The following is a 13,136-nucleotide window of genomic DNA, read 5'->3' as shown; positions in this document are numbered from 1 at the left end:
AAATTTCAAAAAAGCCCCACTGAGATTTCAGTTGGAATTACATTGAATCCATAGCTCACTTTGACAAGATTGATGCCTTGATAATATTGTCTTTCAATCCATGAGCATGATTATTGCATATTACCCCACTTTTCACTTACTTAGGTCTTCTTAATTTTTTTTCCGTAATGTTTTATAGTTTTTCATGCAGAGGACTTGCTCATCTTTTTAAAAAATTTGTTGATAGATATTTAATGGTTTTGATACTATTGTAAATGGTACTTTAAATTTTTCATTTTCTAATTTTGCTAATACATAGAGAAAATGATTTTGGTTTGTTTGTTTGTTTGTTTTTATAAAGCGAAAGCAAGTTTGTTAAGAAAGCAAAGGAATGAAAGAACGGCTACTCCATTGGTAGAGGCATGGGTTGCTCAGCCGCTTATACTTATTGTTACTTCTTGATTATATGTTAAACAAAGGGTAGATTATTCATGAGTTTTCCCGGAAAGGGGTGGGCAATTCCCAGAACTTAGGGTTCCTCCTCTTTTTAGACCATATAGGGTGACTTTCAGATGTTGCTATGGCATCTGGAAACTGTCATGGCTCTGATGGGAGTGTCTCTTGCATGCTAATTTATTATAATTAGCATATAATGAGCAGTGAGGATGACCAGCCGTCACTCTGGTTGCCAACTTGGTTTTGGTGGGTTCTGGTTGACTTCTTTACCTCAACTTGTTTTATCAGCAAGGTCTTTGTGACTTGTATCTTGTGCCAGCCTCCTATCTCATCCTGTGACTTAGATTGCCTAACTTTCTGGGAATGCAGCCTGGTAGGTCCCAGACTTATTTTACCCAGCCCTTATTCAAGATGGATTCACTCTGGTTCAAACAGCTCTGACATTCCCCTCCTTTTTTACACAGGAACCCTTAATCCTAAGGGTTGTAGAGGGACAAAATACAGCTTCTATAACTTCTTCAGGTTGAATAGGGACAATTATATTCCTATTAGGATCTCTTGTACTCAAGGTAGAGAGGAACTCAGAAAGCATACATATGGCAAAGGCCATTCATAACTCTGAGAGCTGACAAAAGGTGATATCTGGAAGAATAATAAGTGTTCAATTTAAGAAAATATTCAGTAAACTTATCCTACATTCCTATACAAACAGTACAACAGCAAATATATTCCACAACAGTAAAGAAAAATAAGCAAAATTATTCCAAGTAAACTAAATAAGAAGGCTTTCCATGAAGTGGGCAATTGTTGGAACCAACTTGATATGGGATCACTAGCTTATTTCAATATATGACCAGAATTATTGATCCAGATTGTTACATTACCCATCCTCTTTGTTTCTTCTGAGCAGGAGCCAGAGATCACTGGTTGGTTCACTGGAATAAGCAGGGTTAGTCTAAACTGCAGGGAAAAAAAGCTAAGAACAACTGATGAGACTAGAATCTAATAACATGTAAACTGTAGTTCCTGAAATATAATGTTTCTCTCTCCAGTCTCCCACTTTTGCTAAAGACAAATCATAATAGAAACAATTTGTTTGTGAAAATAAACTTTAGTCTTATACTTGGTCTGATTATTTGTATAAAGTGCAGCAAGAATAATTATTTTTCATATAGGCTTTTAAATTGGTTTTGATAGAACTTAGTTCCATAAAGAAACTCAGATAAGAGTTTTTTAAGGCTGAACCCAGCCATGGTTTTGTACCATTAAATATTTATATGATTCCTTTCTTCTTGAGGTCCCTAGACAACCTGGGGCTCCTGGCCCTGTCAGAGAGTGGTACTCTTTACTTATCACAGGTGAAGAACCCTGTACAGATACCGTGTAGACAAGGTATGAGGCCAGTTTTCTCAAGGGGCTTTTATTGGCTCTTTAAGTCAAATTTGCTTCCTCAAACGAAACCATGCCATTCTTATCAAAGCCTTGTTAAAATAACCAGTTGTTCTAATTGTGTCTTGTTGTAAAAGAAAACAGATTCTTATTGCATGTATGTAAACAACTATATTGCCATAAGTTAAGAATATTCACAAATAGTTTCCAAATTTTGGAGGAATCAGGTAGAGAGAAACAAATATTCTCCAAATTTTGTTCACAGTATATTTTATTTAATTGTTAAAAGCTGTCAACAAAAAGAAAAGTTTCCTTGACTCCAAAGTAGGCCAATCAGTGCTGCAGTCTATTTCCTTTGGGCCTGGGGTCTCCTCAATGTCATCCCTTCGTGGTTCATCAGGAAGATGTTGCCAGAAAGGGGTCCCGATCCAGACTCCAAGACAGGGTTCTTGAATTTCACTCAAGAAAGAATGTGAGGCAAATCCACAGAGCAAAGTAAAAGCGAGTTTAAGAAATCAAGGGAATAATCAATATCTACCCCATAGGCAGAGCAGCAAAAAAAATGATATTTTGTACTGACATTATATCCAGGGACATTGCAAAATTACTTATTTCTAATAGTCTGTGGATTCTTATGAATTCCATAGCTATATAATCATAACATATATCACTAATAGAAATTTTATTCTTGCTTTTCAACCATACCTTTAAAAAAATTTTCTTGCCTTACTTCCCTGGCCAGGACCTCCCGTATAATATTAAATGGAAGTGGTGAGAGTGGCTAGAGTCGAGAGTCTTTTGAAAACCCAGGTACACAGGTCCTATCTCCTCAATTCTGATTCAGTAGGTTCAGATTGAGGACCTGCAAAATAGATATTTTAACAAGTATTCCAAGTGATTCTGATGTAGGGGTGTCCTAGAAACACACTTTGAGTAAAATTTTTAAAGGGTAAGCTTTACTCACTTGAAAAATTTTCTTAATGGGGATGCAATATCGCATCCTTATTTCTTCCTCCCCTTCTCACCTCCATCCTCTTCTGTAGCAGATGGATGTATGAAGGATAATTTTCCTGAGCACTCTATTGAACTACTTCTTTTTCTTTGGCTATACTTCTGGACATAACATACATTTAAGAGTCTACGGTGTTAACATGTTGACTGGCCTTAGGAAAAGAAAAAGAGAACCTGCCTTCTTCCCAAGTCAGGAGTCATATTTAGAAAGAAGCAGTTATAGGTGGTAGGGCAGCAGGGGGCATAAAAAATACATTTGGAAGTCATTGAGGTCACAGTTGAATTCAATCCTTTTGTACAGACACCTGCATCCACACAGACACACATATAAACAATCATGTGGGTGTTACCACATGATAGAAACAGCATGAGGGGGAAAAATAGATTCTAAAGGATGCAGAGTTATGTAAAATAGACTTAAAAAATAGGAAATTACCTGGTAGAAGTATGGATACCATGTAGTTTTCTAAATATAATTCATTGCAAATCAAAGGACCAATGTATTTTCTTAGATTTAAGAGACAAAACATACCACGGATATTTATGGAAAGCAGAGATACAAGAATAGCTACAAACAAAACGAGAGTATTCGACTTAGGCAGAGACTTTAAGATCATATCTGACACTTGCATGTTTATAGTGGAGGTGAATGCTGGTAGAGCGACTTGCCCAGTGTCACTTGGGTGAGGTAGTAGTACTACTGGAAGCAGCACCCACCATCCTGATGCCTACCCCTAAGGCTCTTCTGCTGATGTCATGCAGCCAGAGGTTTTATGATAAGGGATCATGAATATGAAAGGAGTCCCAGAGATTAAAGAATGTGGAAATGTTGGGACAAGCCCATAAAACTGAGTCCTTTGTATAGGATAGGAGGGGATGCATATAAAGGGACTGATTGATTCCGTGTGGAACTGTTACAAAGACTAAGGAAGGATGTGAGAAAAGAGAGGCAAAGTAAAAAGAGAACAGAAAAAAACAGTTGAAAGACAATAAGAAAGTAAATCACACATATCAAGAAAATGGAAGATAACAATTAGAAATAAAAATGTGATAAAAGAATTCAAGGCTGGGCACAATGGCTCAGGCCTGTAATGCAACACTTTGGGAGGCTGAGGTGGGTGGGTTGCTTGAAACCAGGAGTTTAAGACCAGCCAGGTCAACGTGGCAAAACTCCGTCTCTACAAAAAACACAAAACTCACCAAGGCTTGGTTATGGTATGTACCTATGGTCGCAGCTACTCAGGAGGTTAAGGTAGAAGGATTGCTTGAGCCTGGGAGGTGGAGGTTACAGTGAACTGAGGTTGCATCCACCAGCCTGGGTGACAAAGTGAGAGCCTGTCTCAAAAAGAATTATTTCAATAATAAAATAGCCTGTAATGAAATAATATGAAAGTACATTTAAACTCCTTTAAAGAAGGATAAACCTAAAGTGGTAGCATTATTAAGTTCCTAAACCTCTAAAATGTTAAATGAATGATAAACAGAAATTCAGGATGTATGTCTCTGAATTGGGAGACCTAAGTGTAGATATTCCTCCAGATGACTTTATCATTTTTCCAGAAACAAAGCTGATAAATGAGAATACAAAGGAATGGGGAATCTCAAATTCTGAACAATCAAATAGACTGCACTAATTCACAGGAGGCACCATTTATACAGTATTTAGAATTGTTTATTTCCTTATATTCTACACTTCCTTAAGAACGTGAACCTAAATGTTGTAACCAATATATTGGTTTACAGCCTGTTAGTCCTTTAAAAGTATTAACTTGCATAATCCATTTGATGAGCCGTAGGACTCGGTTGCACCTCTTGGAAGAGGAGGCCTTCACTTTAAAACCATGTTTAACAGTAATAAATGGGACATAACAATGAGGCATATGTCATAGAAAAGTGAATCTGAAAGGTGGCTAATCAGCCAAATATACATATACTTAGCAAATCCATTCACGAGTTAAGGCATAGGATTTGAAATCAGGCAGACATGGATTTGGTCCCTAGTTCAGTCACTCATTAGTTATGAGTACTCACAACCCTCCTTCACTTCTTTTCTTTTTTTTCCTTCTCTCTTCTTCTCTCCCTCCCTCTCTTTCTTTATTCAGAAATATCTATTGGCCAGGTATGTTGGCTAATGCTTATATTCCCAGCACTTGAAGAGACCCGGGAAGGAGGATCGTTTGAGGTCAGGAATTTGGGATCAGCCAGAGCAACATATTGAGACCTCATCTCTACCCAAAAAAATAAAACAACAACAACAACAACAATAAAACGCTGGGCTTCGTGGTGCATGCCTGCAATCCTACCTACTCGGGAGGCTTGGGTGGGAGGATTGCTTGAGCCCAGGAGGTCGGGGCTGCAGTGAGTGAAGGTCATGCCAATGCACTTCAGTCTAGGTGATAGGGACCTTGTCTCAAAACAAACAAACAAAAATCCTGCTGAACATTTACTATTTGCTGGGTTCATGCCATAAACTAATGAGCTTAGTCACTTCACATTTCTGAAGGAGAACAGGAAATGTTTATAGATAAGAAATTTGTGGTGCGCCACTTAAGGTGCAGATGCAAAAGTGAGCCAGGTTTGTTGGGGTGACTCTAAGCCAACTGGAGGTAAATAATGGGAGATGAGGATGGGAAAGAAAGGTTGTGAAAGGCCCTGAATGCCAGAATAAGCAGTTTCAGATTAACGCAGAGGACTGACCGACAATTAGAAATCTGGAGATTAGGGAGATAACCTAGCAAAGGATGGGATTATTTCAAGAACAATGGATTACTAAGTATTTCAGAGAAGCCAAGGAACAGTTAGTTTTGACTATTAGAAGGATATTGATGGAGGCTTTTAAAATAACTTTGGCTGAGTGGTGAGGATAGAAACCAGTGATGGGGATAAAAGGACATGACTGGAGTGTAAAAACAGAGACTGATGGCCAGGAGTTCCACAGGAAGGTTAAACAGAATGGGAAGGAAACAGTATGGTACAGATAGAGGGAGCAGCAAGGCCAAAGGCAGGCATATTTTTCCTAAAATGAGTAGCTACTATACATGTGTGAAGGTAAAAGAAAGACCAATGAAAAGAGAAGACGATTCTAGAATGAGAAAAGACAAGTGGAGAGTTAGAACTGACAGCTGAAGTGGAGAGGGAGGGCTTGCACAGTCAGAACAGCACTTCTGAGTCCGCACTGAGATGCCCTTTGTAGCAGGGAGGGAACCAAGGCAAGATTTATCCATGTGCTCCAGGTGAGCGCTTATTAGATAGAAGAGTGGCAGCTCAGGCCACAAAAAGACTAAGTGCCTGCAGCTGCAGAAAGACAAACATTAAAAGGTTTATCCCATCAGGTTCAGCAGGAGCATCAAACCATTCTGATTCACACCCTAGAAACCTTTCTGGTTTTTCTGCTGTGTTACAGGGAGGGTTGCAGGTGGCAGTGCAGACGTTCAAAGAAATGTGAAGTCCCCCCATCACCTCTCCTGCAGAAACAATGACGCCAGGTTGTAGAAACTGCAAGTCCAACCCAAACACTATTATTTGTGTTCTAAGTGACCAAATAAAGAGAAATTCCGTTAAAATGAATGGGTATTTATATAAACACATCGCAGAAGTTAGTGGTTAGAAAAGAAGGCCACTCAATTCCGCATGCACATGCTTAGTCTACATGCAAAATAGCAACTCTAGAAACCTAATGCCAAACTCCTCCCAAACCTGTAGCCATTTTTCCTCTACTCCCCACCTGTAAGTTGTAAGGGGGCAGATGAGAAAACTTCTAAGGATTTCAGAGGGGGTTCTATCTCTATTTGAGCTCTAGGCTGGGAGTAAGGGAGTGAAGGACTAAGCTGGGCACAATGCCCTCCTCCGTGACCAGCGGGACCAGGGCTTGCACCCCAGAAATGGTAACTCCACGCAGGGAGCTGGGACCGCTGAGCCGGCACGCTCACATAGAGCAGCCTGTGGGCGAAGGAAACTGTAGTGTGCACTTAGGCAGAGTAAGCGCGTTTGGCGGGAGAGGGCACAGTGCTGACTGGGCATCTCTGCGTTGGAGTCGTCCCTTTCGCATGAGCCTATCTGTGCCAAGGGCTGGAAACTGGGGCTGCAGGAGGGAGGCGGGGTGTCAGCCGGGAGCACTGGCCCCTCGGCCCTGTGGCTGGGAGAGGAGTCAGGGGGAGCCCAGGGCGCCAGCCAGGGATAGCCTGTTCCCTGCTCCAGTCCACAGATCCTTAACGGATTTTCTTTCTCTCCCTTCACCCCGTTCTCTCCTTTGCTCTCTTTCTTTCTTTCTCCCTCTTCTTTTCCCTTTTTCCCTCTCTTTCCCCCTCCCTCCTCACCCCTTCCCTTATTCTCCCCTCCCCTTTCCCCTCCCCCTCCCCCGTGTGCGAGCCTCTTCCTCTCCCCTCCTCCCCCTTCCGCCTCTCTCCCTCTCCCTCCGTCTCCTTCTCCCTCTCAGCTCGCCGGGCGACCCTGCTCCTGCCTCCCACATTAATGGCGGCATCCTCGGAGGATGATATAGACCGGCGGCCCATCCGGAGAGTGCGCTCCAAGAGCGACACGCCGTACCTCGCGGAGGCCAGGATCTCCTTTAACCTGGGGGCAGGTAAGGACGCCCCTGGCGCCGCGCCCCCGCCCTGCTCCTCCCTCCCCTGCTGCTGCGCCCCCGCCCCTCCGGGGCCCCCTCCCCGACTCTCCCCGCCGCCCCCCGCAGTCGGGCGCTCTGCACTCGCGCTCTTTGTGTCTCCGGTGCGCAGAGGGCGTGTGTGCGAGCTGCGGGGTGGGGGAGGGCGGCGCGTGCGGCCCCGCATCCGCCCGAGTTCCACGCGGGCTTCCCCGGCACTGGGAGGAGGAAGTGCTGTCAGTGACCACAGTGATCCCGGGAAGAACCCGGAGCCCAGGCGCGCGGCCGTGCGCAGGCTGCGCCAGCGGGGTCTTAGAGGCTCCCCGGGCGAGGTTGGCTGGCGCGGCTACTACGGGGTGGAACTTGTTGGTGACATTCAGACTCTGTTGGCTTTGACGGGTTGACGCCGCCGCTGCGGTGTTGGAGTGGAGAGAGGGGGCGGGGCTGGCCGCCGGGAACGGAACCTTTTCCCCGCAGCCAGCAGCTGGGAAGCTACCATGCTGGTCCGAATAGCATGGTCTAGGGATGCAGTTAGGTGACTTGATGCTGTCCCTGGAACTGGTGCCCAAAGTGGCCCAGATCGAATTAAGTGAAAAAGGTAACTGAGGTACAGGAGGGAGGGAAGGAAGGAGAGTGGAAATGAGGAAGGAAGATAGGGAGAAAAGGAATGAAATAGGGAGGGAAGGAGTAGGGTACAAGAGGAAGAAAAGAGGGAAGGAAGAAAAGAAAGGAGGGGGAAAGAGGGAGGAAGGGAGGGGAGAGCGGAGAAGGAAAGCAACAGAAGGACTGAGGGATTCAGAGTCAAAAAGTGTCTTGGTTGAGTCCACTCAGGGTTACTCAATGAGAAAAGCCCAGAATCCACTGTTCCCTCTGCTGCTGCTACTCCCAATTCGCCTCTAGAGTGCCTTACTCGTGGGTGGTCACTATCACTGGGAAGAAGTTGTTCACCACTAACTTCATAGCTCTGCCTTTTCTGAATGATTCCTAAGCTTCCATCCTAGTTTGTTTTCTCTTCCTCTCCAAGGTCCCTTGCTATTCTAGCAACTACAATAAAAGTGAGGGCATTTTCCTGAAGACTACCTTTCAAAATAAGTTTAAAAAGTAGATGATACCCTTGGCTTTAGGAAACTAAACTCTTGGAAATGGGACCAAATCAAACAAAATGTGTGTGTGTGTGTGTGCGCGCACGTGTGCGTGCACCCATGTGTTGGATCAAAGAGAACCTTCAAATGATGGGTATTTTATGCTCTGTTGCGAAGTTTGGACAAAAGAGAAAACTCTGTATAGAAAAACAAGATGCACTGACTAAGCAACCATACCCTTATGGCTGGAAGAAGGGTAACTAAATGTGCCAGAGTGGCCAACTGCCTTGGAATATAATTTTCCTGTCTTGATGATTTGTTGTTTTAATCATATGTATCTTGTCCTTCTTAAATGTGTGCCTCTGGCTTTGGGGCTGAAGACAAGTTTATTTAGGAAGCTTTGGCATTTTCTGTGGCATGCTGTAGTAGTCCATGGTGTCCACTGTGGAATTGTGAATCCCCTACTTCTATGTTTTAGATTGAGCATATGGTTGTAAGGGGTCTTACAAAGGACCCATAAAAGTTTCTTTTAGGAGCAAGATTGTTTTCCCAACCCAGTGATATTGGGAATTATTCTGCTGACCCTTTGCTAGCTGACTCAGCTGTATTCTCTTAGTGTCTTTAGCTTAGCCCAGGAGGGACAGAGCCAAAGCAGCAGCTCGTAAAGGTTGTTTACCTTCTACTAGTACTTTTATAATAAAACAATAAAATATAGTGCTGGACAAGATTTTCAAGTTTCAGCTACTACTCAATTACATTGAGCCACTTTGTCACCAGATTAAACCTAGTGAGTTGCAATCTTTTATTCTGGTTAAATTGCTCTGGAGTCCAATTAAAAGATTGGCTCAGACAGGACTTATCTCTGTTTCATCTGGAAATAAATAAGCCAGACAAGCACTCATCCCCTTCTATATGTCCCTTAAAATATTCCTAATGCAAAGTGGCAAGAAAGACACCAGTAAGAGAGAAATGCGAAGAGGATATTGTTAAGGGTGGAAGGGCATTAGCAGCCTGCTTTGTACTGCAGTCAGGGGAGCTGTCCTCCCTTTGTGGTGCTGAAGTGAGACAGCTAAGTGACTATAAGGTGGGCAGTGGAGGGACTTGTACTTTTCCTTCCTGTGATGGAACCCCAAAGAAAATGCAGAAGACCTGGCTACCAAAAACTTTTCCATCTCTCTCCACCTATATTTACTGCCTGTTTACTATGCATCACGCCTACTGCTCTACTGCTCTACTGCTCAAATCGAGCATTTATGCTCTAATTTTGCGCCAACTGCTCACTCCTGGGGCTTTGTTTATTTTCCAGCTGGTTTCTGGTTGCTTCCCTAACAAAGTAAGATCCACTCACAGATGTGCCTTTCCCCCGTATTTAAAAGTAATTGTAACCCCCTGGTTTAAAAAGCAAACAGCCTTGTTTATCTCCTTGAGCTGCAAGTTGTAATTAAACTATTAGTGTCGTTATCAGCATTGCGGAACAGAGAAGCATGCACACTCCCAATAAATTACATAATCTGGGCATAGAGATAATTTTGTTTCTGTCTTAACAACAATTTATAAACACTTAAGGAAGCAGTCCTGTGCCCTTTCTTTCCACTCCTCTTCTGCCCCCAAACAATTACTTATTGTTTATTCTTTCCAGAGAATTTTTTTGTTGGCTTAAACTGTTTATCTTTAATATTTGCTTTCCCACAGCACTAATTATACATAAACCTATGACTGATATTTTAGAGGTTTAGCAGCGCTTCAAGGAAATACATATACATATATTCATTTTACTTGACTATCATGAAATCATTAATCTGTCCAGTTGCCAAATAAAGTGGACTGGGCATTTTGAATATTAATCAAACACTTAAGCATTTTTCAGCTACACCCTATATCCAGCAGTACTTAATAATATCATTTCAAAAATAACTCACAGCCTGAGTGAAGGATATACTTCTTCACCTACAGTGGCAGGTCAAAGAGTGGCACTAAAATGTGGGTCTTTCATCAGTTTATAAAGATGCTAATTTCAGGTTTCAGTTAAAATTGAGAGAATAGAGAAAAGAAATTTTCTGAACCCTGACTTGTTTTTCTAAGAGTTCCTTTTCTAGGTTTTTAACTTCTGTTCATCATTTAGTAGACACAAATATTGATAGATAATTGTTTGAAGATGGTATAAATGCAAAAGAAAATTAAGTCAATATATTTGCTGAAGGTTACCCAGACACATCAAAGATTAAAACATTCAAAAAGGGAGTTTTCCCCTAAGGAATTCAAATGTATTAAAAGGACATCCTGGCACAGAAGAGTCTGTTCACACTATTAGTAACAAGTGTGTCTAATTGTGTTCTCACTTAGAATGAACATCACTGCCATTTATCTTGTAAGAGTGTAGCCTGCCTTATGAAGTCATTCATTCACTGCATTGCAGTCAGTGCAATGAAGAATTGCAGCTCATCTGCCAGGTACTTTCCCATGGGCTAGCATATTCCATTATCTTTATATTGACAATATATAGAAGATTACCTGATACATAGAAGTTGTTGAAACTGAAAAATTCTCTATAATTACACACTAAAGTAAATGAAAGCGTTATAGTAAGTAGAAAAATTAAGCACATCTTATATTTCTTATAGGGTTGTCAAAAGAAGGAAGGCAAGTCATCCTGATGATTTACGATAGTTTTAAACCCGAAAATAATATTAGGTGCTATTGAGAAAAATGTGTACTCTTCTAATCATAAAGAGATTTAACTTCTGTTGATATATCAGAATTGCTTTGTCTGGGGGAGATTTTAGATTAACAGTATGGTCAACACCAGCATACTTATTCTCTTTGGAAAGCTGAGATCTGGTTTGTTTCTGGATGTCCACCAAGGATAGCTGTTTCTGGCCTTCACTGGTTTCTTTGACCCTTTCAGGCCCAGAGAATAATGGCAGTCAGAACTGGCTTACTCTTGTAAACTATAAGGATGGATGGGTCTACCAAATGAAGTTATAAACTAGGTCCAAGTGTACCTTTTTTTCCACCCTTATCTCTTAGCTAATAATGGAGGCCCATGATGTTGAGAAGTGGCAGCTCAGAATGTGCCATCGTCACTTAGCAATGAGAACTGCCCCTATGCAAATTGTAAATATTATTGCCATGCTGATCTCAGATTACTTCACCAACTAAAGGTTTTGATAGGCATCCTCCTTCACTCTTTTACTGAAGAATGCCAGTGTGTTCCTCACTATAATTTTTGTTACTGATGGCAAATTGAAGGCGGACCATGTGGGTCTGGCTTTTATTTGGTGGCCCAAAAAAGGAGAGTTTTGAGTTTGGGCCACCAAACATACAATACAAGTATTGTTTCCTGTATTTGGTAGGCAGAATTCAAATGGTGGATCTCTAGTGTGGAAGATTTCCCTCCTTCTGTGCTATAGTTAAAGCTAGCTAACCTGATAATCTCATTATATCATGCATTAAGATGGTACCAATGAATATCACCCCGGATAATGTAATAAACAATTAAAAGGTACAGGAAAGTAAGTACAGTTGGCCTTCAGCATTCATGGGCTCCGTATCTGGGATTTCAACCAACCAGGGATGGGATATATTTTTTAAAAATGAATGGCTGCATCTGTACTGAACATGTAAAAAGTTATGTCATTATTTCCTAAATAATACAACAACTATTTATATTGCATTTACACTGTATTAGGAATTATACATAATCTAGAGATAATTTAAAGTATACAGAAGGATGTGCATAGGTTATATGCAAATACTATGCCATTTTACATAAGGGACTTGAGCATCCATGGATTTTGGTATTCACAGGGGATCTTGGAACCAATCTCTCATGGATACCAAGGGATGGCTGTAATTAACACTATGAGTAAATGGAAAGCCCTTTTCCATGAATATTTCATTTATGAAACAACTAGAACACAGAATCTACATTGGGTAATTAAATTTTCTTAGAATCTTTGGTCTGAGCATTATTATTTTAAAACATGTAAGTATGGTATTTATAATTATCTTATGGCTATATAGCAAATTACTTTTTTGGTTTGTCTGCATATGTCTATATAATTTAATTCTATAAAATCCCACAGAGGTGTGTTTATAGGAAAAATGTGAGACAAGAGTCAGAATTTGATTCTAATGCATCAATCTCCTAAGGACATGGGCAAATCATTTAACCTTTTGGGGTTTGATTCACTCAGCTCTAAGATGAGGGATTTAGATTTAAAGTCTGTGAAGTCCCATTCAATCTAAAAATGAGGAATACTTCTAACTCTAGCTGTATTACTGGATACATACTGTACCACTGGTTGTATAGATAGTCTTCTTTGTTGTATAAAACATATAAAATAGCATTACAACAATAAGAATGAACATATTTGATCACAGCAAAGTTATGGAAATTTTTGAGTTAGAAGAAGAATGAGTCTCTATTATATAGGCACATTTATATACAATATATTAAATATTTTAATTCGAATATTCAGGGATTAGAGTCTTAATACAGTTGATGCTCTCTAGATATCTGTTGTATAATAGAATAAGATATTGAAGAAATTTTAGCAATAAATACAGAGTGAGGAAATTAAATGCTAATTCAGCTCCTAATTGGCATTTCAAGTCTT

General features: G+C 41.0%; 1 protein-coding gene across 8 annotated transcripts in view; it reads left to right on the top strand.

Moving 5' to 3' along the window:
• The window catches only part of PHACTR1 (phosphatase and actin regulator 1), a 586,592-nt gene that overhangs the window by 25,947 nt on the left and 547,509 nt on the right, over positions 1–13,136 (top strand). For all 8 annotated transcript variants that reach the window (XM_032247691.1, XM_032247688.1, XM_032247689.1 and 5 more), the window contains one exon: positions 7,271–7,417. In XM_032247691.1, coding sequence (XP_032103582.1) covers positions 7,271–7,417 — 147 coding nt within the window. The remainder of the gene's footprint in view (positions 1–7,270; positions 7,418–13,136) is intronic.

This window comes from Sapajus apella, unplaced genomic scaffold, assembly GCF_009761245.1.
Source record: "Sapajus apella isolate SASKATOON/1434 unplaced genomic scaffold, GSC_monkey_1.0 scaffold63, whole genome shotgun sequence".
Taxonomy (NCBI): Eukaryota; Metazoa; Chordata; class Mammalia; order Primates; family Cebidae; genus Sapajus; species Sapajus apella.
The sequence above is the reverse complement of the archived record's forward strand: the minus strand, read 5'-3'. Positions and strand labels throughout refer to the sequence as shown.